The sequence below is a fragment of the Heterodontus francisci genome, chromosome 11 (genome assembly GCF_036365525.1).
Source record: "Heterodontus francisci isolate sHetFra1 chromosome 11, sHetFra1.hap1, whole genome shotgun sequence".
NCBI classification, from domain to species: Eukaryota; Metazoa; Chordata; class Chondrichthyes; order Heterodontiformes; family Heterodontidae; genus Heterodontus; species Heterodontus francisci.
The window spans coordinates 116,427,312-116,451,589 of NC_090381.1; the positions used below are offsets into that span (position 1 = coordinate 116,427,312).

At 46.6% G+C, this 24,278-nt stretch overlaps 1 protein-coding gene across 1 annotated transcript; it reads left to right on the forward strand.

The window, feature by feature from the left end:
- The first annotated feature begins 5,774 nt into the window (after positions 1 to 5,774).
- ostn (osteocrin) lies at positions 5,775 to 23,460 on the forward strand. The gene is made up of 5 exons (XM_068041606.1): positions 5,775 to 5,805; positions 6,350 to 6,448; positions 10,762 to 10,976; positions 13,914 to 14,002; positions 22,055 to 23,460. Exons 2-4 carry the CDS (start codon positions 6,350 to 6,352, stop codon positions 13,996 to 13,998), a joined length of 399 nt encoding a protein of 132 aa, XP_067897707.1. The 5' UTR covers positions 5,775 to 5,805; the 3' UTR covers positions 13,999 to 14,002; positions 22,055 to 23,460.
- The last annotated feature ends 818 nt before the right edge of the window (positions 23,461 to 24,278 follow it).

Below are 24,278 nucleotides of genomic sequence, written 5' to 3' on the forward strand. Positions count from 1 at the left end.
CTCTCAATCAACATCATTAAAACAGATTATCTGGCTATTATCACATTGTTGTTTATAGGAATTGCTGCAAAAATTAGCTGACATGTTACCTACATTACAACACTTCAAAAGTATTTCATTGGCTGTAAAGCGCTTTGGGATGTGTTGCGGTCATGAAAGGCGCTATACAAATGAAAGTTCTTGCTCAAGGTGATCATGTTCCATTCCTCAGCATTAACACTCCCTGTTTGATGAGCCCAGCATTCAGGACAGAATGGAATGTCCTCTCATTCTGTCTGCGCCCAAAGTGTATTAGGAAGTTTTCCCACCCTTCCTTCCAGCTGTGGAGTGAATTATTTTCACTACAAACATAGCTTTGTCCCATAAAAGGTTCCTCTGTGGCGTACAGTTCGATCCAAGGCTGTTGGAAACTATTTTGAGTTTGCCCAAGTCTCGAGAAATAGAAAACGTAGCTGAAGGTGGTTTGGTTTTGTTTCATCATTCCCCTGCCTCCCATTCTTTAAATTGCAGTTATCGAGCTGGGTGTAAGAAAAGAAAACCTCTGTTTAACTGTGAAAGGAAGGAAAACACAACATCCAGAGGGAGCTGGGAGGTGTGTTTGAAGGTACGGTTAGTTGAAGCCTCCTCTTGTGGTTTTCATTCAATGTTCACTTCCAATATACACATGTGATTTCCCATCTCCTCTGATTAGCTCAATTTCTTGATCCAGTCATAACATCAAATGTTAAACTGGTCTCCAAGTTCAACACTAGCCCATATTATTTGTGCTTTGCAGTTCCCTCAGGGCAGTGCCAATGCACCAACTGATCTCTCTCTCCCTCTTTATGTTGGCTGTGTTCTTCTCTCCGACTCTCCTGAAGGTGCTGACTCTGGTTGGAATATAATTTCACAAACTCTCTCCTATTACGTCAACTGACCTCTGCTCATGAGTCAGTCTAAGGAATAAGTGTTACTGCTCTATCAGGCAGTCTTCACCCAACACATGCACACACAGACACACACCCTCACACATCCTGACACGTACAGCTGAATTTTTATGCCCAATTGGGACAAGCACGGAGGCGGCCAGGCATGGAATTTCACACCACCGAGCAGCGTGCTGGTTTGCTGGTACTATAGCACCCCTGGCCATTTTCCTGGAGGTGGGATGATGGGGGGAGGGGTAACAGGACTATTGAGCCAATTGAGCTTGTTGAAAGCCTATTAAGGCCTATTACCAGAGGCTGACAGGAATTTTCCAGGTGGGAACAATGTAGCCACCTGGAGGTGGCCTCCCTCTGGCAGACAGTGGGTGGGGGGCTGCCAGTGCTCTAGGCACATTTAGCGGCTCTCTCCACCTGCCTGGCATCAGCTGCAGCTGCAGGCCGCCCTGTGAAAGGGGTTCCCCCTCCATAATGGTGGCCAGGCTGCTAAGGGCATCTTCTATTTTAAAGTTCAAAGAGTTGGAGAGAGGGCGCCTCCAGCTCGGGGCACCCTCTCTCTCATTTACCTGAAAAGGCAGTCTGCTGCTTCTTCCATGCTGGAGGGCCTCCTATTGGCCCTCCAGATTCGAGAGCCTGCCCGCCATCCTTAATTGGATGGCGAGTCCGCCCTCTGGCCCTCAATTGGCCAATATGGGGAAAATCACAGTCGGGTGACTGTTCCCCACGTAGTGCGAGCTTCTGACCCCGATTTCACCCTGATGTCGGGTCCTGAAGCCCGCAGGGAAAATCCAGCCCATAGACTCACAATCACACTCACAGACACACACTGAGAAACATATAAACATATACACTCACACACGTACAGATACACATGCACTGACACGCAAACGCTCACATTCACACTCAGACTTGCACTCTCACCCAACACATGCACTCACACACATACTGAAACACACATAGACATAGACATACTGACACACACACACTCACACATACCACACACATACAGACACATACTGATGCTCACATGCATGTACACACACTCACAATTTGGTGCAGAAACTTGAGCATAACTTCACCCCAACAAAACCAGGCACAGTGTCCAAACCATTCTGGGCGCATTTTGTCAATTGCGCTCCCAGTGGAGACTCCATGTTGCAGGCATAAAGAAAGAGACAGACACTGATGTGTGTGTCAGAATGCACATGCCCAGGGAGGCCATCGGTGGGACTGTGGCAAATTAGTCCACTGGCCTCATTAGGATAGAACAGGTGAGCTGTTGGTGCAAGCCGAGGCAAAAGTTGCCAGCTATTAAACACCAAATGCCAGAAGGGCCCTGGGAGAAAATAGGATGGAGTGGTGTCGAAACAGAGAGAAGAAACTGTCTCATATGTCTTCACTATTATTCGGTTTTCTTTGGTATGACATGAATTTAGCCACTGGTGTTTGGAGAGGATGTGTGGATTGATGATAACAGGTCCAGGGTACAAACTCCTTGAGCAGAAAATATACCCATTAAAAAAAATGAAAAACAGCTAGGAACTCAATTTTTGAAATGTTTACATTAATTTTGAATATAAGTAAATTTTAATTGGAGGAGAAGTCTTCATCAGGTTGGACTTCAGTCCCAAAAACTCAATGGCAGAATCTCAGTACTCTTTAAAACGCTGGAAAATGCACCATCATTTCATCAGCGGGAGGGAACGAAATGCTCCAAGACCTCCACATGAAAATACATTTTACAATGTCAGAGCTCATTTCCCCTTTAAAAAAGTTCTAACTTCACCACTGGAACAATTATATATTGTGTGTTTCAGCTTTCCCTGTAATATAACTGATGCAAGCTGTAGCTCCATCTTGTCAGGTTAATGACAAATGTCAAATTCATGATAAGTTCATGACAAGTTCATAACAGATTTGTGATAAGTTTCTGAAAGTCACTATAGAAATGCAATTCCTTTCTTATAGTTTCAGACTTCACTTGAGAGGAGAAATGAGATCGTTAAAAGATGCCAAAGGACTGGAAGCCGAGGATGAAGTTGAAATAGTTGAAGTATTGAATGATTACTTCCTCTTGTTAGGTCAACTGAGTAAATTAATGCAAATTATTACACCCCCAAGTATTCACTGGGGAAGAGATGAGCAACTCCCTCTCCAAATAGTCCTAATTTAGATCAAATTCACCGCAGTGATATAAGATGTAAGACCCAGACCAAAGGCAAACAAATGCCCAGGGATGGATGGCCTTCATTCTCAAGTCTTCGGACATGATATGAGATAGAAGAGAGGCACTGACAATGCACAGAAAAAAGAAAGACTTGCATTTATGCAGCACCTTCCACAACTTTGGTACGTCCCAAAGCGCTTTACAGCCAATGAAGTCCTTTTTTTAATGTGTAGTCACTGTTGTAAGGCCTGCCACCAATTCACACACAGCAAGCTCTCACAAACAGCAATGTGATAATGACCAGATGATCTGTTTTACTGATGTTGTTCGAGGGATAAATATTGACCAGGACAGCAGGAGAACTCCCCTGCTCTTCGGAATACTGTCGTCCTCCTGTGAGAGCAGAGGGGACCTTGGTTTAAGATCTTATCCAAAAAAGCGGCACCTCCAACAGTGCAGCACTCCCTCAGAAGCAGCAATTTACCACATTTCAAAAAATGTGCCATGGGATCTTTTACATTCACTCAGCAGGAAAGACCCCCAGCCCGAGTGTCAGAGGGACTGAGTAATGAGTATTATTGTGAGAGGAATTGGATACAAAAGTAGGGAGGTTATGCTTCAGCTGTACAAGGCATTGGTGAGACCACATCTGGAGTACTGTGTACAGTATTGGTCTCCTTATTTAAGGAAGGATGTAAATGCATTGGAAGCAGTTCAGAGAAGGTTTACTAGACTGATAACTGGAATGGGTGAGTTGTCTTATGAGGAAAGGTAGGACAGGCTAGGCTTGTATCTACTGGAGTTTAGAGGGTGACTTGATTGAAACATATAAGATCTTGAGGGGTCTTGACAGGGTGGATGTGGAAAGGATGTTTCCCCTTGTGGGAGAATCTAGAACTAGGGGTCACTGTTTAAAAGATGAGGAGAAATTTTTTCCCGCAGAGGGTCGTGAGTCTTTGGAATTCTCTTCCTCAAAAGGTGGTGGAAGCAGAGTCTTTGAATATTTATAAGGCAGAGGTAGGTAGATTGTTGATAAGTGAGGGGGTGAAAGGGTATTGGGAGGCGGGAATGTGGATTTGAGGTCATGGTTGATCAGATCAGCCAGGATCTTGTTGAAAGGCCGAGCAGGCTCAAGGGGTCAAGTGGTCTATTCCTGCTCCTAATTCCTAAGAGGGCCAAGTGCCTTCTCCTGCCCATTCCAGGTATTAGTCTAGTAAACCTTCTCTGAACTGCTTCCAATGCATTTTCATCCTTCCTTAAATAAGGAGACCAGTACTGTACACAGTACTCCAGATGTGGTCTCACCAATGCCCTGTATAGCTGAAGCATAACCTCCCTACTTTTGTATTCAATTCCCCTCGCGATAAATGGTAACATTCTATTCACTTTCCTAATTACTTGCTGAACCTCTTTACTAACCTTTTGTGATTCATGCACTAGGACACGATGGGCTGAATGGCCTCCTCTGTGCTGTAATTGTTCTATGGCTCTATGTGTCATCACTAAGACTGGTTTGGTCCAGGGCGATGGTCTCCCAGGAGTTGATGTCAATGTTGCATTTCTTCTTGTTGGCTTTCAGCACATCCTTGATGCTCTTCTTCTGTTCTCCTCTGTTGCTTCAGCCCTGACTGAACTGGGAGAAGGCGACCTTGCTTTGGGAGCCTGGTATCTGACATCCGAACTATATGACCAACCCAACGAAGCTGATGGCAGATAATCATAGCCTCGATGCATGTGGTGCCTGCTTGTGAGAGGACATTGATGTTGGTGCACCTGTCCTCCTACTTGATATATAGGACCTTCCGCAGGCAGTGTTGATGAAACGACTCCAGTGCTTTGAGGTGTTATATTCAAGATGTTGTATGTTGTATTTAAGGCAGCTCACCACATCTTCTCAAAGACAATTAGGGATGAGCTCTGGCCAAGTTGCTGTGATGGGTGAATGATATTGGGTGTGTCTCGGAGGATGAGTGAATGGGCTGAATGCCTTTCCTCATCGTACACTGTTTAAAACTTCCCAGGCTTCACACACTTGGGGGTCTACTTTGACTTGTTCCTCCGGTGGGCGGCGAGGGGCTCCAAAATAAAGTGGCTTATCCTTAAAATTGGAGCCAGGCCGTTCAGGGGTGATGTCAGGATTGGAAATCTGGAACTCTCTCCCCCAAAAAGCTGTTGATGCTGTGGGGGGCAATTGGAATTTTCCAAACTGAGAATGATAGAATGGGGAACAGTATGGAGGGATGTGCAACAAAGGTGAGGAAATGGAGTTCAAGTGCACATCAGTAGGACGGACTGGAGGGGCTGAACGGCCTCCTTTTGTTCCTGGAAAGTAAAAGAACGGGAGAATGGAAAAGTTTTGCATTTGTCTGGAAATGAATTCTAGCGGAGTGTTGCATCCCAGATCAGACGGGATTAATAAAATGTAACCGCAGTTCTGCTCAGCAGGGAGGGAGTTGGACTGTTGCAGAGTTGGGAGAGGTTGAGGATTCGGGATTCGCTCCTGCTTTGCCTGACACTCGCACAAACCGCAGACACCCAATTAAAGGGAGAGTGACCGGTCAGGCACTGAGGGGCTGCACAGGAACAGCTGGCCAAGTGGCACAGTCACAGCAACAGGCTCAGAGACTGCGGCCGGACACTATAAATAACACGGGAGCGATAGCGGATTAAAAGGAATCTGAAATCCTTACAACACAGACTGGGCGAGTAACTAAGGTGAGATCAATGGAAGGCGGTGAACCTCACACTTTAAACAGGTTTTATCGCAGGAAAATGCAAAGAATTAAAACAAAACTTTTAGAAATGTTCTAAAAAGTTAGCAAAACTAACAACAAGCTTCTAGAAGTTGGAATAATTAGCGGAAATAAAGCAAGTTCTTGATTCCAATTTTTAAGAAGATATTTCTGGTTATTTTCTGAATTGTTTTTGACTCCTTAAAAGTTGTTGATTCATTTCTTTTAAGATTAATTCGATGATTATTCCCCTTTGTGGTTTTAGACTGTTCAATCTTGCCTGAACTCCTCAAAGCTCCTCACAAATTATTTGAGAATCGTCAGCCAGACAGGGGATTGATGTATAATTTAACCCACAGTCTGTCATTCATTCTCCCCGCAATAATTCTGATTCCATTGTGTTTAAAAGATTGACGTGAATATTATGAATTATAATTTGTGCTGCCCGTGTAAATTATTGAACTATTAGAGGTGAGAATCGCTCCCGGCTGTGGTCTTGTTTTTCACTGCAGTAAATATCTCACCAGATGCTGGGATCTGGACAGAACTTCCTTCACCTGCTTCTGGTGCTCAGTTTCATGGGCTGGAGCGACGGGGCAGCACCGGGGAAAGAAGCGCCCGAAGAGGTAACGAGATTGAATTGGAGAGTGAGAGAAAAAGAGGGAGAGAGACTGGGATGAGGGCAGACAGACAGACAGAGACTGGTGATGAGAGAGAGACTGGGGGTGGGTGGGAGAGGGAGTGAGAGAGAAACTGGGGGAGAGAGAGACTAGGGAGGGAGAGACGGGGGAGAGAAGGGAGAGAGATAGAGAGAGAGACTGGGGGTGAGAGAGAGAGTGGGAGTGTGTGTATGTTTGAGAAACTGAGTAAGTAACTGACTTGTGTTTGTAAGTGCGAATGCACAAGTGTGATTGAGTATGTGAATTAACATAGAACTGCAGATATTTGTGTATCTGTGTGTGGGGGTGTGTCTTTGTGTATGTGTGACGCTGTATATGTGTAGGTGTGGTTGTGTCTGTGAGTGTGTGAATTAATATGGAACTGTATATTTGTGTGGGTGGGTGTGTCTCGTGTGTATGTGTGTGTTTGTAAATGAAAGAGATTGTGTGAATGTAAATCTGTGAGTGATAAGATCAGGCAGAGAAATGCAGGAACTGAGAAATGGAGAGAGATGAGAAGATTATCTAAATAAATAAATTGAAAGAGAGCAGCATGTGGTGTACTGAGTGTGAGAGGCTGGGGGCGTGGGAGAAAGAGAGAGAGAGAGCGAGAGACTGGGGAGTGGGACAAAGAGAGAGAACGATAGACAGGGCATGGGAGGGAGAGAGAGAGAGAACGAGAGACTGAGGGCGTGGGAGAGAAAGAGAGAACAAGAGACTGGGGACATGGGAGAAAGAGGGAGAATGAGAAACTGGAAGCATGGGAGAGAGAGAGAGAACGAGAGACTGAGGGCATGGGAGAGGGAGAGAATGAAAGACTGGGGGTGTGAGAGAGAGAGAACAAGAGACTGGGGCATGAAAGAGAGAGAATGAAAGACTGTGGGAGTAGAGAGAATGAACGGGAGACTGGGGGCATGAGAGAGAGAGAGAGAGAACGAGAAACTGGGGACATGGGAGAAAGAGAGACAGAACAAGAGACTGGGGACGTGAGGGAAAGAGAGAGAATGAGAGACTGGGGGAGTAGGAGAGAGAGAGAATGAGAGACTGGGGCTTGGGAGAGAGAGGGAGAACGAGAGACTGAGGGCTTGGGAGAGAGAGGGAGAATGAGAGACTGGGAGCATGAGAGAGAGAGAGAAAAAAAACAAGAGACTGGTGGCGTGGAAGAGAGTGAGAGAGAGAGATAGAGACTGGGAGAGTGGGACAGAGAGAGAATGAGAGACTGGGGGTGTGGGAGAGAGAGAGAGAATGAGAGACTGGGGTCATGGGGGAGAGAGAGAGAGAACGAGAGATTGGGGGCGTGAGAGAGGGAGAACAAGAGACTGGGGTCATGGGGGAGAGAGAATGAGAGACTGGGGCGTGGAAGAGAGAGAGAGAAGGAAAGGCTGGAGTTGTGGGAGAAAGAGAGAGAGAACGAGAGACTGGGGCATGGGGGAGAGAGAGAGAGAACGAGAGATTGTGGGAGTAGAGAGAGAGCAAACAAGAGACTGGGGGCATGAGAGAGAGAAAAAAAGAACAAGAGGCTGGAGGCATGGGAGAGAGAGAGGGAGAGAGAGAACGAGAGACTGGGGGCATGGGAGAGTGAGACAACGAGAGGCTGGGGGTGTGGGAGAGAGAGGGAGAGAACAAGAGACTGTGGCATGGGAGAGAGAGAGAAAATGAGAGACTGCAGGAGTGGGAGAGAGAGAGAGGGAGAGAACGAGAGACTGGGCGCTTGGGAGAGAAAGAGAGAAAGAATGAGAGACTGGGGGCATGGAAGAGAGAGAGAACGAGAGACTGCAGGAGTGGGAGAGAGAGAGAGGGAGAGAACGAGAGACTGGGCGCTTGGGAGAGAAAGATAGAAAAAATGAGAGACTGGGGGCATGGGAGAGAGAGAGACAACGAGAGACTGGGGGCATGGGAGAGAGAGGGAGAGAACAAGAGTCTGTGGCATGGGAGAGAGAGAGAGAACGAGAAAGTGGGGTCGTGGGAGAGAAAGATAGAAAAAATGAGACACTGGGGGCATGGGAGAGAGAGACAACGAGAGACTGGGGGTGTGGGAGAGAGAGGGAGAGAACAAGAGACTGTGGCATGGGAGAGAGAGAGAAAATGAGAGACTGCGGGAGTGGGAGAGCGAGAGAGAGAGAGAGAGAGACTGGGGGAGTGGAGAGAGAGAGAGAATGAGAAACCGGGCGCATAAGAGAGAGAGAAAAAACAAGAGACTGGTGGTGTGGAAGAGCGAGAGCGAGAGACTGGGGGCGTGAGAGAGAGAGAGAACGAGAGACTGGGGGCGTGAGAGAGAGAGAGAACGAGAGACTGGGGACGTGAAAGAGAGAGAGAGAGAGAACGAGAGACAGGGGTCGTGGTACAGAGAAAGAGAGAACGAGAGACTAGAGGCATGGGAGAGAGAAAGAGAACGAGAGATTGGGGGTGTGTAAGAGAGAGAGAGAGAGAACGAGAGACTGGGGCATGGGGGAGAGAGAGAGAATGAGAGACTGTGGGAGTAGAGAGAGAGCAAATGAGAGACTGCGGGCATGAGAGAGAGAAAAAGAGAACAAGAGGCTGAAGGCATGGGAGAGAGAGAGGGAGAGAGAGAACGAGAGACTGGGGCATGGAAGAGAGAGAGAACGAGAGGCTGGGGGCATGGGAGAGAGAGGGAGAGAGAGAACGAGAGACTGGGGCATGGAAGAGAGAGAGAACGAGAGGCTGGGGGCATGGGAGAGAGAGAGGGAGAGAGAGAACAAGAGGCTAGAGGCATGGGAGAGAGAGGGGGAGAGAGAGAACGAGAGACTGGGGCATGGAAGAGAGAGAGAGAGAACGAGAGACTGGGGCATGGAAGAGAGAGAGAGAGAACGAGAGGCTGGGGGCATGGGAGAGAGAGACAACGAGAGACTGGGGGTGTGGGAGAGAGAGGGAGAGAACAAGAGACTGTGGCATGGGAGAGAGAGAGAACGAGAAAGTGGAGGCGTGGGAGAGAAAGATAGAAAAAATGAGAGACTGGGGGTATGGGAGAGAGAGAGTAAATGAGAGACTGCGGGAGTGGGAGAGAGAGAGAGAGAGAACGAGAGACTGGGGGAGTGGAGAGAGAGCGAGAATGAGAAACTGGGAGCATAAGAGAGAGAGAGAAAAAACAAGAGACTGGTGGTGTGGAAGAGAGAGAGAGAGAGCGAGAGACTGGGGGGCGAGAGAGAGAGCGAGAGACTGGGGGGCGAGAGAGAGAGAGAGACTGGGGTCGTGGGGAGAGAGAGAGAATGAAAGACTGGGGGCGTGAGAGAGGGAGAACAAGAGACTGGGGACGCGAGAGAGAGAGAACGAGAGACTGGGGATGCGAGAGAGAGAGAGAGAACGAGAGACCGGTCGTGGTACAGAGAAAGAGAGAACGAGAGACTGGAGGCATGGGAGAGAGAAAGAGAATGAGAGATTGGGGCGTGGGAGAGAGAACGACAGACTGTGGGTGTGGGAGAAAGAGAGAGAGTGAGAGGCTGGAGGCTTGTGAGAGGGGAAGAGAGAGAGAGAGAGACTGGGGTGTGTGAGAGTGAGAGAGAGAGACAGAGAAAGAGAGAGGTGTTGGTTTCAGTCCCTGAGCTGTGCCAAGTTATCTACAGTCGGGTGAGCAGAATTGGGCTTTGCTGACGCTGACCTGCCAACAATCACAGTCTAGACTTGGGAATGAAGAACAAGAACTTGGCTGAAATGCAGGAGAGCAAATGGTGCTTGTGTAACTAGAAAGAATGACTTACCTTTTTCACAAGTATCCCAAAGTGTTTTACAGCCATGAAGTACTACTGAAGTGTTGTCACTGTTAAAATGTAGAAACAAAGTAGCCAAATTGCACATAGCAAGATCTCACAGAAATGTAATAACAACCAGATAACCTGTTGATTCAGGTACAAATATTGGCAAAGACACCACCTCTGCTTTTCTTCGAAATAATGCCATGGGCTCTTTTATATCAACCTGAGAGGGTAGACAGGGCTTCCTTTAATTTCTTACCTGATGGACAGTACCTTTGACAGTGCAGCATTCACTCAGTACTGCATTGGGAATATCCACCTGAATTTTGTGCTTCAGTCTGTAGAGTGGGGCTTGACCCCATGACCTGCTGACTGAGGTGAGAGTGCTAGTCACTGAACCACAGTTAGCACCATGTCCCAGTAATGATCGTATTTTCACAGGAAAGAAATGGAGATGTGGGTAAGAGGAAACAGTTCAAAACGGATACTTCCACAGGGATTAAATGCCTGAAATAAATCTTTTGTCGGTCAGGGACCTGGTTTAGAAATAAGAAGATTTTGCTTTTTCAGTCCGTAGACCTCTCGCCTTGGGCCAAAGCAGTTCCGACTTCAATATCTGTGCAGGGGAACCATTCGGGTCCATCAAACTGGCTTCCTTTTCTCAACCACCTCGCTGGGCCTCAAATTGATGTGGCAGCAAAGAAAAGGAGGAGGAGTCTGCCCCATTCAGGTTTCCGTTCAAACAGGAGCTCAGTGAAGTCCAAAACCATCAAGTCCAAACAAAGGTGAGTCTTTCGCATCCCCTCTTCGAAAAATCTTTCCAGCCATCCCTCATGGTTCATTATAAAGATGAAGTGATACATTTTGGTGGGAAGAATGAGGCGAGGCAAGATTAACTAAATCATGATTCATAAAATAGTTACAGCACAGAGGGAGGCCATTTTTATTTTATTCATTCGTGGGATGTGGGCGCTGCTGGCCAGCCCAGCATTTATTGCCCATCCCTAATTACCCTTGAGAAGGTGGTGGTGAGCTGCCTTCTTGAACCACTGCTGTCCATGTGAGGTAGGTACACCCACAGTGCTGTTAGGAAGGGAGTTCCAGGATTATGACCCAGCGACAGTGAAGGAACGGCGATATAGTTCCAAGTCAGGGTGGTGTGTGACTTGGAGGGGAACTTGCAGGTGGTGGTGTTGCCGTGCAACTGCTGCCCTTGACCTTCTAGTTGGTAGAGGTCGCGGGTTTGGAAGATGCTGTCTAAGGAGCCTTGGTGCATTGCTGCAGTGCATCTTGTAGATGGTACACACTGCTGCCACTGTGTGTCGGTGGTGGAGGGAGTGAATGTTTGTAGATGGGGTGCCAATCAATTGGGCTGCTTTGTCCTGGATGGTGTCGAGCTTCTTGAGTGTTGTTGGAGCTGCACCCACCCAGACAAGTGGAGGGTATTCCGTCACACTCCTGACTTGTGCCTTGTCGATGGTGGACAGGCTTCGGGGAGTCAGGAGGTGAGTTACTCGCTGCAAGATATTTAGCCTCTGACGTGCTCTTGTAGCCACGGTATTTATATGGCTACTCCAGTTCAGTTTCTGGTCAATGGTAGCCCCCAGGATGTTGATAGTGGGGATTCAGCGATGGTAATGCCATTGAATGTCGAGGGGAGATGGTTAGATTCTCTCTTGTTGGAGATGGTCATTGCCTGGCACTTGTGTGGCGCGAATTTTACTTGCCACTTATCAGCCCAAGCCTGGATATTGTCCAGGTCTTGCTGCATTTCTACACGGACTGCTTCAGTATCTGAGGAGTCACGAATGGTGCTGAACATTGTGCAATCATCAGGGAACATCCCCACTTCTGACCTTATTATTGTGCCCATTGTGTCTGTGCTGACCCTCTGCAAGAGCAACTCAGCTGGTCCCAGTCCCCTGTCCTTTCCCCATAGCCCTGCAATTTTTCTCTATTCAGATAATTATCCAGTTCCCTTTTGAAAGCCGTGATAGCATCTGCCTCCACCACACCCTCAGGCAGTGCATTCCAAATCCTAACCACTGTATAAAAAAGTTTTTCCTCATCTTACCTTTGATTCTTTTGTCAATCACTTTAAATTGATGTCCTCTGTTTCTCAGCTCGTCCACCAATGGGAACAGTTTCTCCCTATCTCTTCTGTCCAGACCCCTCGTGATCTTGAACAGCACAATCAAATCTCCTCTTAATCTTCTCTTTCAGGAGAACAACCCCAGCTTCTCCAATCTATCCACATAACTGAAGTTCTTCATCCCTGTAACCATTCTTGTGAATCTTTTCTGCACCCTCTCTAATGCATTCACACCTTCCTAACATGAGGTGCCCAGAATTGGACACAATATGACTCACAACTTTAAGGGCATTTAAGTGGTCATTGGATGGACATATGGATGAAAATGGAATAGTGTAGGTCAGATGGTTTCACAGGTCGGCACAACATCGAGGGCCGAAGGGCCTGTACTGCGCTGTAATGTTCTAATTCTAATATGCCATATGAGGCCAAACCAGAGCTTTATAAAGGTTCATCATAACTTCCTTGCTTTTGTACTCCAAGCCTCTATTTATAAAGCCCAGAATCCCATATGCCTTATTAACAGCTTTCTCAACCTGCCCTGACACCTTCAATGATTTGTGCACATGTACCCCCCCCCAGGACCCTCTGCTATTGCACTCTCTTTAGAATTGTATCCTTTATTTTGTATTGCCTTTCCTCATTCTTCCTACCAAAATGTATCACTTCGCTGCCATAAATTCCATCTGCCACATGTCAGCCCATCCCACCAGCCTGTCTATATCCTCTTGAAGTCTTATCACCTGCCCTGTACACCCAAGTCTAGGTCATTCATTGAGATCAAGAAAAGCTGTGGTCCTAATACCAACCCCTGTGGAACCCCACTGTATACCGTCCTCCAGTCCAAAAGACAACTGTTCACCACTACTCTCGGTTTCCTGCCACTCAGCCAACATTGTAGCCATGCTGCCCTTGTCCCTTTTCATCCCATGGGCTTCAAACTTGCGGACAAGCCTGTTAGGTGGTGCTTTATCAATCACTTTTTGGAAGTCCTTATACACCACTGTCCCAGAGTGTGAGAGGGCAGTGTGTGACCCACTGTCCCAGAGTGTGAGAGGGCAGTGTGTGACCCACTGTCCCAGAGTGTGAGAGGACAGTGTGTGACTCACTGTCCCAGAGTGTGAAAGCGCAGTGTGTGACCCACTGTCCCAGAGTCTGTGAGCACAGTGTGTGACCCACTGTCCCAGAGTGTGATAGTGCAGTTTGTGACCCACTGTCCCAGCGTGTGAGGGCACAGTGTGTGACGCACTGTCCCAGAGAGTGAGAGGACAGTGTGTGACCCACTGTCCCAGAGTGTGAGAGGACAGTGTGTGACCCACTGTCCCTGAGTGTGAGAGCACAGTTGGTGACCCACTGTCCCTGAGTGTGAGAGCACAGTGTGTGACTCACTGTCCCCGAGTGTGAGAACACAGTGTGTGACCCGCTGTCCCCGAGTGTGAGAGGACAGTGTGTGACCCACTGTCCCAGAGTGTGCCCTACGTTTATCTTCGTGGTGATCTCCAGGATGGTTAATGGGCTTAAACGGATGGAGAGGTGGGAATGGATCCTGTTCGGACCTGGTTTAATTTTTTGTTTGCTGCTGTTTGTCTGTACATCAGCTCAATCCTTTAATTCTTTTTGATCCTTATAGGCATGTTCCAGATGGTCGTAGGAGACGGATCAATTTCCCAATTGATCGGATTGGCCGCACCTATCTACCAAAGATCAAATATTGACAAGGTATAACATTAACCTTAGGGCATTAGAAAAATGAGCAGGAGTAGGCCGTTCGGCCCCTTCGTGCCTGCTCCACCGTATAATAAGATCATGGCTGATTTGATGATGACCTCGACTCCACTTTCCTGCCTACCCCCGATACCCTTTGACTCACTTGTTTGTCAAGGAATTATCTACCTCTGCCTTAAAAGTATTCAATGACCCTGCCTCCAGCGCTCTCTGGGGAAGAGAATTCCACAGACTCACTACTCTCTGTGTCCCCTAGTTTTAGTCTCTCCCACAAGGGGAAACATCCTTTCAGCATCCACCCTGTCAAGTCCCCTCAGGATTTTATATGTTTCAATAAGATCACCTCTCCGTCTTCTAAACTCCAATGAATACAGACCCAACCTGTCCAACCTTTCCTCATAAGATAACCCTCTCATCCTCGGAAGCAGTCGAGTGAACCTTCTCTGAACTGCCTCTAATGCATTTATATCCTTTCTTAAATAAGGAGAACAAAAGTATACACAATACCCCAGATGTGGTCTCACCAATACCCTATCCCTTCATTCCCTTAGTGTCCAAAAGTCTATCGATCTTAGTTTTGAATATCCTCTATGACGGAACATCCACAGCTCTCTGGAATAGAGGATTCCAAAGATTTACAACCTTCTCAGTGAACAAATTTATCCTCGTCTCAATGGTTGTGCTCTTATCCCAAGACTCTGTTCCTTGGTTCTTGACTCTCTAGCCAGGGGAAACAGCCTCTCAGCATCTACCCTATTGCACCCTCTCAGAAACTTTTTGTTGGAATGGTATCAGCTCTCATTCCTGGAACTCCCTTCCTAACAGCACTGTGGATTTACCTGCATCCCAAAGACTGCAGCGGTTCAAGAAGGCAGCTCACCGCCATCTTCTCAAGGACAATTAGGTATGGGCTATAAATGCTGGCCTGTCCAGTGGCACCCACATCCCATGAACGAATAAAAAAAATTCTTCTAAACTCTGGAGAGTATAAGCCCATTCTACGCAATCCCTCTTCATCGGATAACCCTTTCATCCCCGGAATCAATCTAGTGAACCTTTGTTGCACCCGCTGTAAGGCAAGTATGTCCTTCCTTAGGTAAGGAGATCAAAACTGTACACTAGCTGTGACCTCACCAAAGCCCTATACAAATGCAGCAAACTTCCTTACTCTTATCCTGCACCCGCCTTGCAATAAAGGCTGACATACCATTGGCTTTCCAAATTGTTTGCTGTACCTGCATGTTAACTTTCTGTGATTCTTATAGAAGGATACCCAAAACCCTCCGGACACCAACATTTAATAGTTTCTCACCATTTAAAATATATTCAGTTGTTCTGTTCTATAGATATTTAAAAAATAAAAAAATTAACAAAGTGAGTGTTGGTCCGATAGAAAGTGAGTCTGGGGAATTAATAATGGATAATAAGGAGATGACAGATGAATTGAACTGATATTTTCATTGGTCTTTACTATTGAGGATATAAGTAACATCCCAGTATTAGCTGTAAGTCAGGAAATGGAAGGGAGGGAGGAACTTAAGAAAGTCACAATCACCAGGGAGGTGGTACTGAACAAATTGTTGGAGCTGCGGGCTGACAAGTCCCCGGGTTCTGATGGACTTCATCCTAGGGTGTTAAAAGAAGTGGCTAGTGAGATAGTTGATGCATTAGTTTTAATTTTCCAAAATTCCCTAGATTCGGGGAAGGTTCCTTTAGATTGGAAAATAGTGAATGTCACCCCTTTATTCCAAAAGGGAGGGAGACAGAAAGCAGGAAACTACAGGCCAGTTAGCTTAACATCTGTCTTAGGGAAAAAGTTAGAAGCTATTATTAAAAATGTTATAGCAGGGCATTTAGAAAAAATCAAGGTAATCAGGCAGAGTCAACATGGTTTTGTGAAAGGGAAATCATGTTTAACCAATTTATTGGAGTTCTTTGAGGGAGTTACATGTGCTGTGGATAAAGGGCAACTGGTGGATGTATTGTACTTAGATTTCCAGAAGGCATTTGATAAGGTGCCACATCAAAGGTTATTGCAGAAAATTAAAGCTCATGATGTAGGGGGTAACATATTTGCATGGATAGAAGATTGGTTAGCTCACAGGAAACAGAGTAGGCATAAATGGGTCATTTTCTGGTTGGCAAGATGTAACGAGTGGTGTGCCACAGAGATCTGTGCTGGGGCCTCAATTTCTTACAATTAATATAAATGACTTAGATGAAGGGACCGAAGGTATGGGTGCTAAATATGCTGATGACATAAAGATAGGTAGGAGAGTGAGTTGTGAAGAGGACAAAAGGAGGCTACAAAGGGATACAGATAGGTTAAGTGAGTGGGCAAAGATCTGGCAAATGGAGTATAATGTGGAAATGTATGAAATTGTCCACTTTGGCAGGAAGGATAAAAAATAAGCATATTATCTAAATGGTGAGAGATTGCAGAGCTCTGACTTGCAGAGGGATCTGGGTGTCCTAGTGCATGAATTGCAAAAGGTTAGTATGCAGGTACAGCAAGTAATTAGGAACAATAATAGAATGTTATCGTTTATCACGAGGGGAATTGAATACAAAAGTAGGGAGGTTATGCTTCAGCTATACAAGGCATTGGTGAGACCACATCTGGAGTACTGTGTACAGTATTGGTCTCCTTATTTATGGAAGGATGTAAATGCATTGAAGGCAGTTCAGAGAAGGTTTACTAGACTAATGCTGAAACCACTCAGTAGGTCTGGCAGCATCTGTGGAAAGAGAAGCAGAGTTAACGTTTCGGGTCAGTGACCCTTCTTCCCTTCGGTTCCGAAGAAGGGTCACTGACCCGAAACGTTAACTCTGCTTCTCTTTCCACAGATGCTGCCAGACCTGCTGAGTGGTTCCAGCATTTCTTGTTTTTATTTCAGATTTCCAGCATCCGCAGTATTTTGCTTTTCTTTTACTCGACTAATACCTGGAATGGGCGGGCTGTCATACAAGGAAAGATTGGAGAGGCTAGGCTTGTATCCATTGTAATTTAGAAGAGTAAGAGGCGACTTGATTGAAACATATAAGATCCTGAGGGGTCTTGACAGGGTGGATTTGGAAAGGATGTTTCCCCTTGTGGGAGAATCTAGAACTAGGGGTCACTGTTTAAAATTAAAGGGTTGCCCATTTAAGACAGAGATGAGGAGAAATTTTTTCTCTCAGAGGATCGTGAGTCTTTGGAACTCCAAAGGCAGTGGAAGCAGAGTCTTTGAATATTTTTAAGGCAGAGGTAGATAGTGTCTTGATAAGCAAGGGGGTGAAAGGTTATTTGGGGTAGGTGGTAATGTGGAGTAATCAGTTCAGCCATGAACTTATTGAATGGCGGAGCAGGCTCGAAGGGTCAAGTGGCCTACTCCTACTCCTAATTCGTATGTTTGTATATTCCTCCCAAAGTGAATAATGTCACATTCCCTGCATTATGAACCATCTGCCACCTTCTTGCCCACGCATCCAACCCGTCTATAATCCCTCTGCAGCCTCACCGCTTATTTTCCCACCTAGCTTTGTGTCGTCAGCAAACTTGGATACATTTCACATGGTCCCTTCATCTAAGACATTAATATAAATTGTAAATAGCCGAGGTCCCAGCACTGATTCTTGTGGTACCCCAGTAGTAACAGCCTGCCAACCTGAAAATGGCTGGTTTATTCCTACTGTCTGTTTTCTGTCCTTTAACCAGTCCTCTCTCCGTGGCACAACAGCTGCTATTCACTCTCCCAGATATTGCCATAACCCCAGTTTAAAATTAGAACAAAGCCTTTCAGGGGTGATGTCAGGAAGCATTTCTTCACTTGAAGGGTTTTGGTAATCTGGAACTCTCTCTCACATAAAGCTGCTGAGGTTGGAGGTCAGTGGAAAATTTCAGAACTGAAATTGATAGATTTTTGTTGGGGTAGCGTGTGGAGGGCTATGGAACCAAGGCAGGTAAATAGAGTTAAGATACAGATTGGTCAGGATCTCATTGAATGATGGGACAGGCTCAAGGGGCTGAATGGTTTCCTCCTGTTCCCAAGATCCTATTATCATGAGATTAGATGGGAAGACCTGAAAAACTGGCTCCACTCCCTGCACTGCCCCTCAAAGGGAATGGTAGCATCGTGGCTTTGTTACTAGACTAGTAATCCAGAGGCCTGGACTAATGATCCTGGAGACTGACATTCAAATCCCACCATGGCAATTAGTGAACTTAATTCAATTAATTAAATCTGGAAGACAAAGCTCGTCTCAGTAACGGTGACCATGAAACTACTGGATTGTCATAAAAACCCATCTGGTTCACTAATGCCCTTTAGTGAAGGAAATCTGCTGTCCTTACCTGGTCTGGCCTACATGTGACTCCAGAACCACACAGTGTGGATCTCTTTTAACTAGCCTCTGAAATGGTCAAACAAGTCACCAGGAAAAAGTTCAATAAGAATAAAACCCGACAGACCACCCGGCATCAACCTAGGCACCGGGTGTGACAAAAGGCTCACCCAGCCGTACTGACCCTGCATCTTCCTCCTTACTAACACCGGGTAACTTGTGCCAAAATTGGGAGAGCTGTCCCACAGACTAGTCAAGCAACAGACACACAGTCATACTCACCAAATCGCACCTTAAAATGTTCCAGTCATCACCATCACCATTGCTGGATATGTTTTGGCCTGCCGGCAGGCTTGACCCACCAGTGGTATACAGTCAGGAGGGAGTGAATATTGACCCTGGACCCCATGAAGTCTCACGACATCATGTCAAACATGGGCAAGGAAACCTCCTATTGATTACCACCTACCGCCCTCCTCAGCTGCTGAATCAGTACTCCTCCATTGGAAGAAGCACTGAGGGTGGTAAGGGCACAGAATATATTCTGGATGGGGGACTTCAGTGGCCATCACCAAGAGTGGCTCAGTTGCACCTCTGCTGTCCAAGCTGGCTGAGTCCTGATGGACTGCCAGACTGGGCCTGCAGAAGGTGCTGAGAGAACCAATGCTAGGGAAAAATCTATTTGACCTCCCCTCACCAATCTACCTGTTGCAGATGCATCTGTCCATGACAGGATTGGGAAGAGTGATCACCTCTCAGTTCTTGTGGAGACAAAGTCCCATCTTCACACTAAGGACACCCTCCATGGTGTTGTGTGGCACTAACACTGTGCTGAATGCGACAGATTCAGAATGGATCTAGCAACTCAAAACTGGGCATCCATGAGGCATAGTGGGCCATCAGCAGCAGAATTCTATTCAACCACAGTCTGTAACCTCATGGTCTGACATATCGCTCACTCTATCATTACCATCAAGCCTGGTTCAGAAAGATGTATAAGAGAGCAGGCCAGGAGCAGCACCAGGGATATCTAAAAATGAGCAGCAGACCTGATGAAGCTACAACCCAAGACTACATGCGTAAGCAGCATGCAATAGACAGAGCAAAGTGATCCCACAACCAACAGATCAGATCTAAGCTCTGCAGTCCTGCCACATCCAGTCGTGAATGATGGTGGACAATTAAACAACTAACTGGAGGAGGAGTCTCCACAAATATCCCCATCCTCAATGATGGGGGAGCCCAGCACATCAGTGTGAAAGATAAGGCTGAAGCATTTGCAACAATCTTCAGCCAGAAGTGCCGAGTGGATGATCCATCTCGGCCTCCTCCTGTGGTCCCCAGCATTACAGATATCAGTCTTCAGTCAATTCAATTCACTCCACATGATGGGCTGAATCTTTTGTTCCCACCGCCAATGTCGGTGGCGGGCAAAGAGAACGGCGGCCCGCCTGTGCGGGCCACATGGTGCGGAGTCACCACAATCTTCCGTGCGGCAGCTCATTTAAATAGCCAGGCCAGGCCCCACCTCCCAATCACGTGGAGGGGGCGGACTGTCGGTCCTCTGTAATGGCGTCAACTGCCTGTGCGCAGGGGCTGGCAGCATTTTTAAAGAGCTTTTAGCCCTAAGGGCTTATTTAAATATTTAAAGATAAAGTAAATAAAAATAAAAAAGACATTTCTTCTGCCCCTGTTCCACCACCCCCCAATAACAATTAAATTAATTATTTGCCCTCTTACCCCCCCATCCATCTGACCTTCCACCCCCCACCCCCCCGCCAAACTGCATAAACCTTCACCTCCAACTCTTTCTATCATCCCCTACACCAATGATGTTACTTTGACCCGTTTCCCCCCCGACCTCACTGAGGAACTACCTCCTCCCACTTCCCCACTAGTGTGACGCCTCGTTTCCCCAGATGGGGACCAAAGGCCGGGGAGTGCCGGTCACCGGGCCAAAAATCGCAGCGGGATCAGGTGGCAGCGTAAGTATCATTAATTCATTAATTTTAATTTACTTAAATATTCAAACGGGGGTCCTGTTGCCGAGCAGCGGGGGGACGGCCACGAGGCCTTGCCGCTGCGGGTAATATCGAGCCGGGCCCTCCCGGCGTCGGGGTGCGTGGCAGCCCTCTCCTGGAGGTATCTTCAGGCCGCCCCCAACCATGGACACTGACGCCTGGGGGCGAACAAAATTACAGCCCGATGACAAGAAACGATTGAAGGCATTGGAAACAGGAAAGGCCTGACAATAATGCTGAAAACTTGTGCTCCAGAACTAGCCACACTCTAGTAAGTTGTTCCAGGACAGCAACAACACTGGCAGCTATCCAACAATATGGAAAATTTGCCCAGTTATGTCCTGTCCACAAAAAGCAGGACAAATGCAACCCGGTCAGTTACTGCCCCATCAGTCTACACTCAATCATCAGCTAAGCGATGGAAGATGTTGTCGACAGTGCTATCAAGCAGCACTTACTTAGCAATAACCTGCTCAACGATACTCAGTTTGAGCTTGTCCAGGACCCTTCAACTCCAGACCTCATTACAGCCTAAGTCCAAACAGGGACAAGTGAGCTGAATTCTAGAGGTGAGGTGAGAGTGACTGCCCTTGACATCAAGGCAGCATTTGACCGAGTATGGCATCAAGGAGCCCTAGCAAAACTGGAGTCAATGGGAATCGGGGGAAAACTCTCTGCTGGTTGGAATCATACCTAGCGCAAAGGAAGATGGTTGTGGTTGTTGGAGGTCAATCATCTCAGTCCCAGGACATCACTGCAGGAGTTACTCAGGGTAGTGTCCTAGGCCCAAGCATCTTCATCAATGACCTTCCCTCCAAAATAAGGTTAGAAGTGGGGATGTTCATTGATGATTGCACAATGTTCAGTGCCATTCACAACATCTCAGATACTCAAACGGCCCGTGCCCACATGCAGCAACACCTGTAATGTTCAGGCTTGGGCTGATAAATGGCAAGTAACATTTGCACCACTTTTGAAAAGGGCACAGAGTCTGCAAAGGGATATCGATAGGTTAAGTGAGTGGGAAAAAATTTGGCAGATGGAGTGTAATGTGGGAAAATGTGAGGTTGTCCACTTTGGCAGGAAGAATAGAAAAACAGACTATAATTTAAATGGAGAGAGACTGCAGAACACTGAGCACAGGGGAATCTGGGTGTCTTGGTACATGAATCACAAAAGGTTAGTATGCAGGTACAGCAAGTGATTAGGAAGGCAAATGGAATGTTGGTGTTTATTGCAAGGGGAATCGAGTATAAAGGTAGGGAAGTTTTGCTACAGCTATACAGGGCCTTAGTGAGACCACATCTGGAATACTGTGTACAGTTTTGGTCTTACTTAAGGAAGGATATGATTGAATTGGAAACCGTTCAGAGAAGGTGAGGGGCACCTACTCACCCTGGCACTATAACAGTGCAGATGCAGGACATAAGCCCAACATGTAGACAGTGCAGACCCAGAGTGTGAGCTCAACGCTGAGGCAACGCAGGCCCAGAGCATGAGCCTGGCGTGAAGACAGCACAGACGCAAAGTGCGAGCCCTACCCCGAAGCAGCACAGACCCAGAGCATGAGCCTGACTAGAGTCAGAGTAGGCCCAGCGTGCAAGCCTGGTAATGGGTCAGTGCTTTCAGGAGAAGAGGGAAGGAAATTAGAGGCCCAGAATATTTCAATGTTCTGAGATATTTTCTTATCCTCTTTTTGTAGTTTGATGGCCAGGTCAAGATTCTAAACTACCGATCATCTAAAGCTTACTGGCAAAAGAATGGAGGTTTCCCCGTGACGTATGCATTGCTGATTCTGTTTAATGTTTTATTGCTGTATCGATGGCAATATAATTTGGAATGTGTCAATAAACTCAAGAAGCTCCTGGTCAAAGTATCCTCACCATTAACTTCAACAGAGCTTGGAAAATTCAAAAGAACTTTCATTTCTATAGAGCTTTCCACCACCTCAAGACGTCTCAAAGCATTTTACAGCCAATGAAGTACTTTTCAAGTGTGGACACTGTTGTGATGTGGGAAATGCTGGCGTGAGCTTACAGCAAACTCCCACAACAACAATGAGATAACTAACCAGATAATATGCTTGTGATAATGATTAGAAATGCAGGATTGTTCTGGCTTTTGTGAGATCTTTACACAGTTACATTGTATTTACAGCAAAAAAACAGGCCATTCAGTCCATCTGGTCTATGCTCCCATGTGAGCCTCCTCACATCCCTCTTTATCTCACTCTGTCACCATATCCTTGAATTGATTTCTCCCTCCTGTGCAGATGCAGCTTCCCTTCAAACACATCGATACTATTCACCGCAACCACTCCCAGTGGGAGTCAGTTCCACATTCTATCCACTCTCTGGGTAAAGAAGTTTCTCCGGAATTTTCTATTGGATTTATTAGTGACTATCTTATACTTATGGCCCCTAGTTTTGGTCTCCCCCACAAGTCGAAACACCTTCTCTACATTTTCCCTATCGAATCCTTTCATAATCTTAAAGACCTCTATCAGGCCACTTCCCAGCCTTCTCTTTTCTAGAGTAAAGATCCCCAGCCTGTTCAGTCTTTCCTAATAGATATAAGCTCTCAGTTCTGATATCATCCTAGTATATCTGTTTTTGCAATTTCTCCAGTGCCTTTTATCCTTTTTATAATATGGAGACAAGAACTGTTCACAGCAACTCCAAATGTGATCCAGCGAGGTTCCATACAGCTTTCTCTACTTTTCAATTCTATTGGTCTGGAAATGAACCCAAGCTTTATTTTATTAACCTGCATCACTACATTTAGTGGTGTGTGCATCTGTACCCCAGATCCCTCGTCTACCCCATTTAGACTCCTATTTTCCAAGCAGTAAGTGGCCTCCTCATTCTTCTGACCAAACTGTACCACGTCATGTTTATCTATATTGAAGCTCATTTGCCAATTACACTCCCATTCTGCCAATTTATTATTGCCTTCCTGTATTTTGTCTTCGTCCTCCTCTGCATTGCCCACACTCTCCAATTTGGAGTTATCTGCAAATTTTGAAATTGTACTTCTAATTCCTGAGTCCAAATCATTTATGTAAATATGAAGACAGTACTCCCAGCACCACTCCATGTGTGCAAAATGGCTTACACAATTGCCTACAAAATAATTATACTTCAATTTGAATAATTCTGTTTGAAATGTTTCTGAAAAGATATAAAGCCCTATATATATGTACAGCTCTCCTATGTTTCCAATGGTTGTTGTGATAATACCTCACCACCAGAGGGTAGCAGAGGGCAGAGGATCGCTGAACATCTGACGACTTGCTGCTGAATCTCCTGAGGGCACCTGTCCATTTTGTTACCCCGAAGACTTTGTTCCAGACACACAATGAGACCTAAAAATCAGATCAGTAATAGTCATGGGATCTTTTAAATTCACCTGAAAGGGCAGAGGGGGTCTCAGTTTAACACCTAATCCAAAGCATGGTACATCTGACAGTGCAGCACTCCCTCAGTACTGACCCTCTGACAGTGCAGCACTCTCTCAGTACTGACCCTCTGACAGTGCAGCACTCTCTCAGTACTGACCCTCCAACAGTGCAGCACTCCCTCAGTACTCCCCCTCTGACAGTGCAGCACTCTCTCAGTACTGACCTTCCAACAGTGCAGTACTCTCTCAGTACTGACTCTCTGACAGTGCAGCACACCCTCAGTACTGTCCCTCCGACAGTGCAGCACTCTCTCAGTACTGACTCTCTGACAGTGCAGCACTCCCTCAGTACTGACCCTCTGACAGTGCAGCACTCCCTCAGTACTGACCCTCCAACAGTGCAGCACTCCCTCAGTACTGACCCTCTGACAGTGCAGCACTCCCTCAGTACTGACCCTCCAACAGTGCAGCACTCCCTCAGTACTGACCCTCTGACAGTGCAGCACTCCCTCAGTACTCCCCCTTTG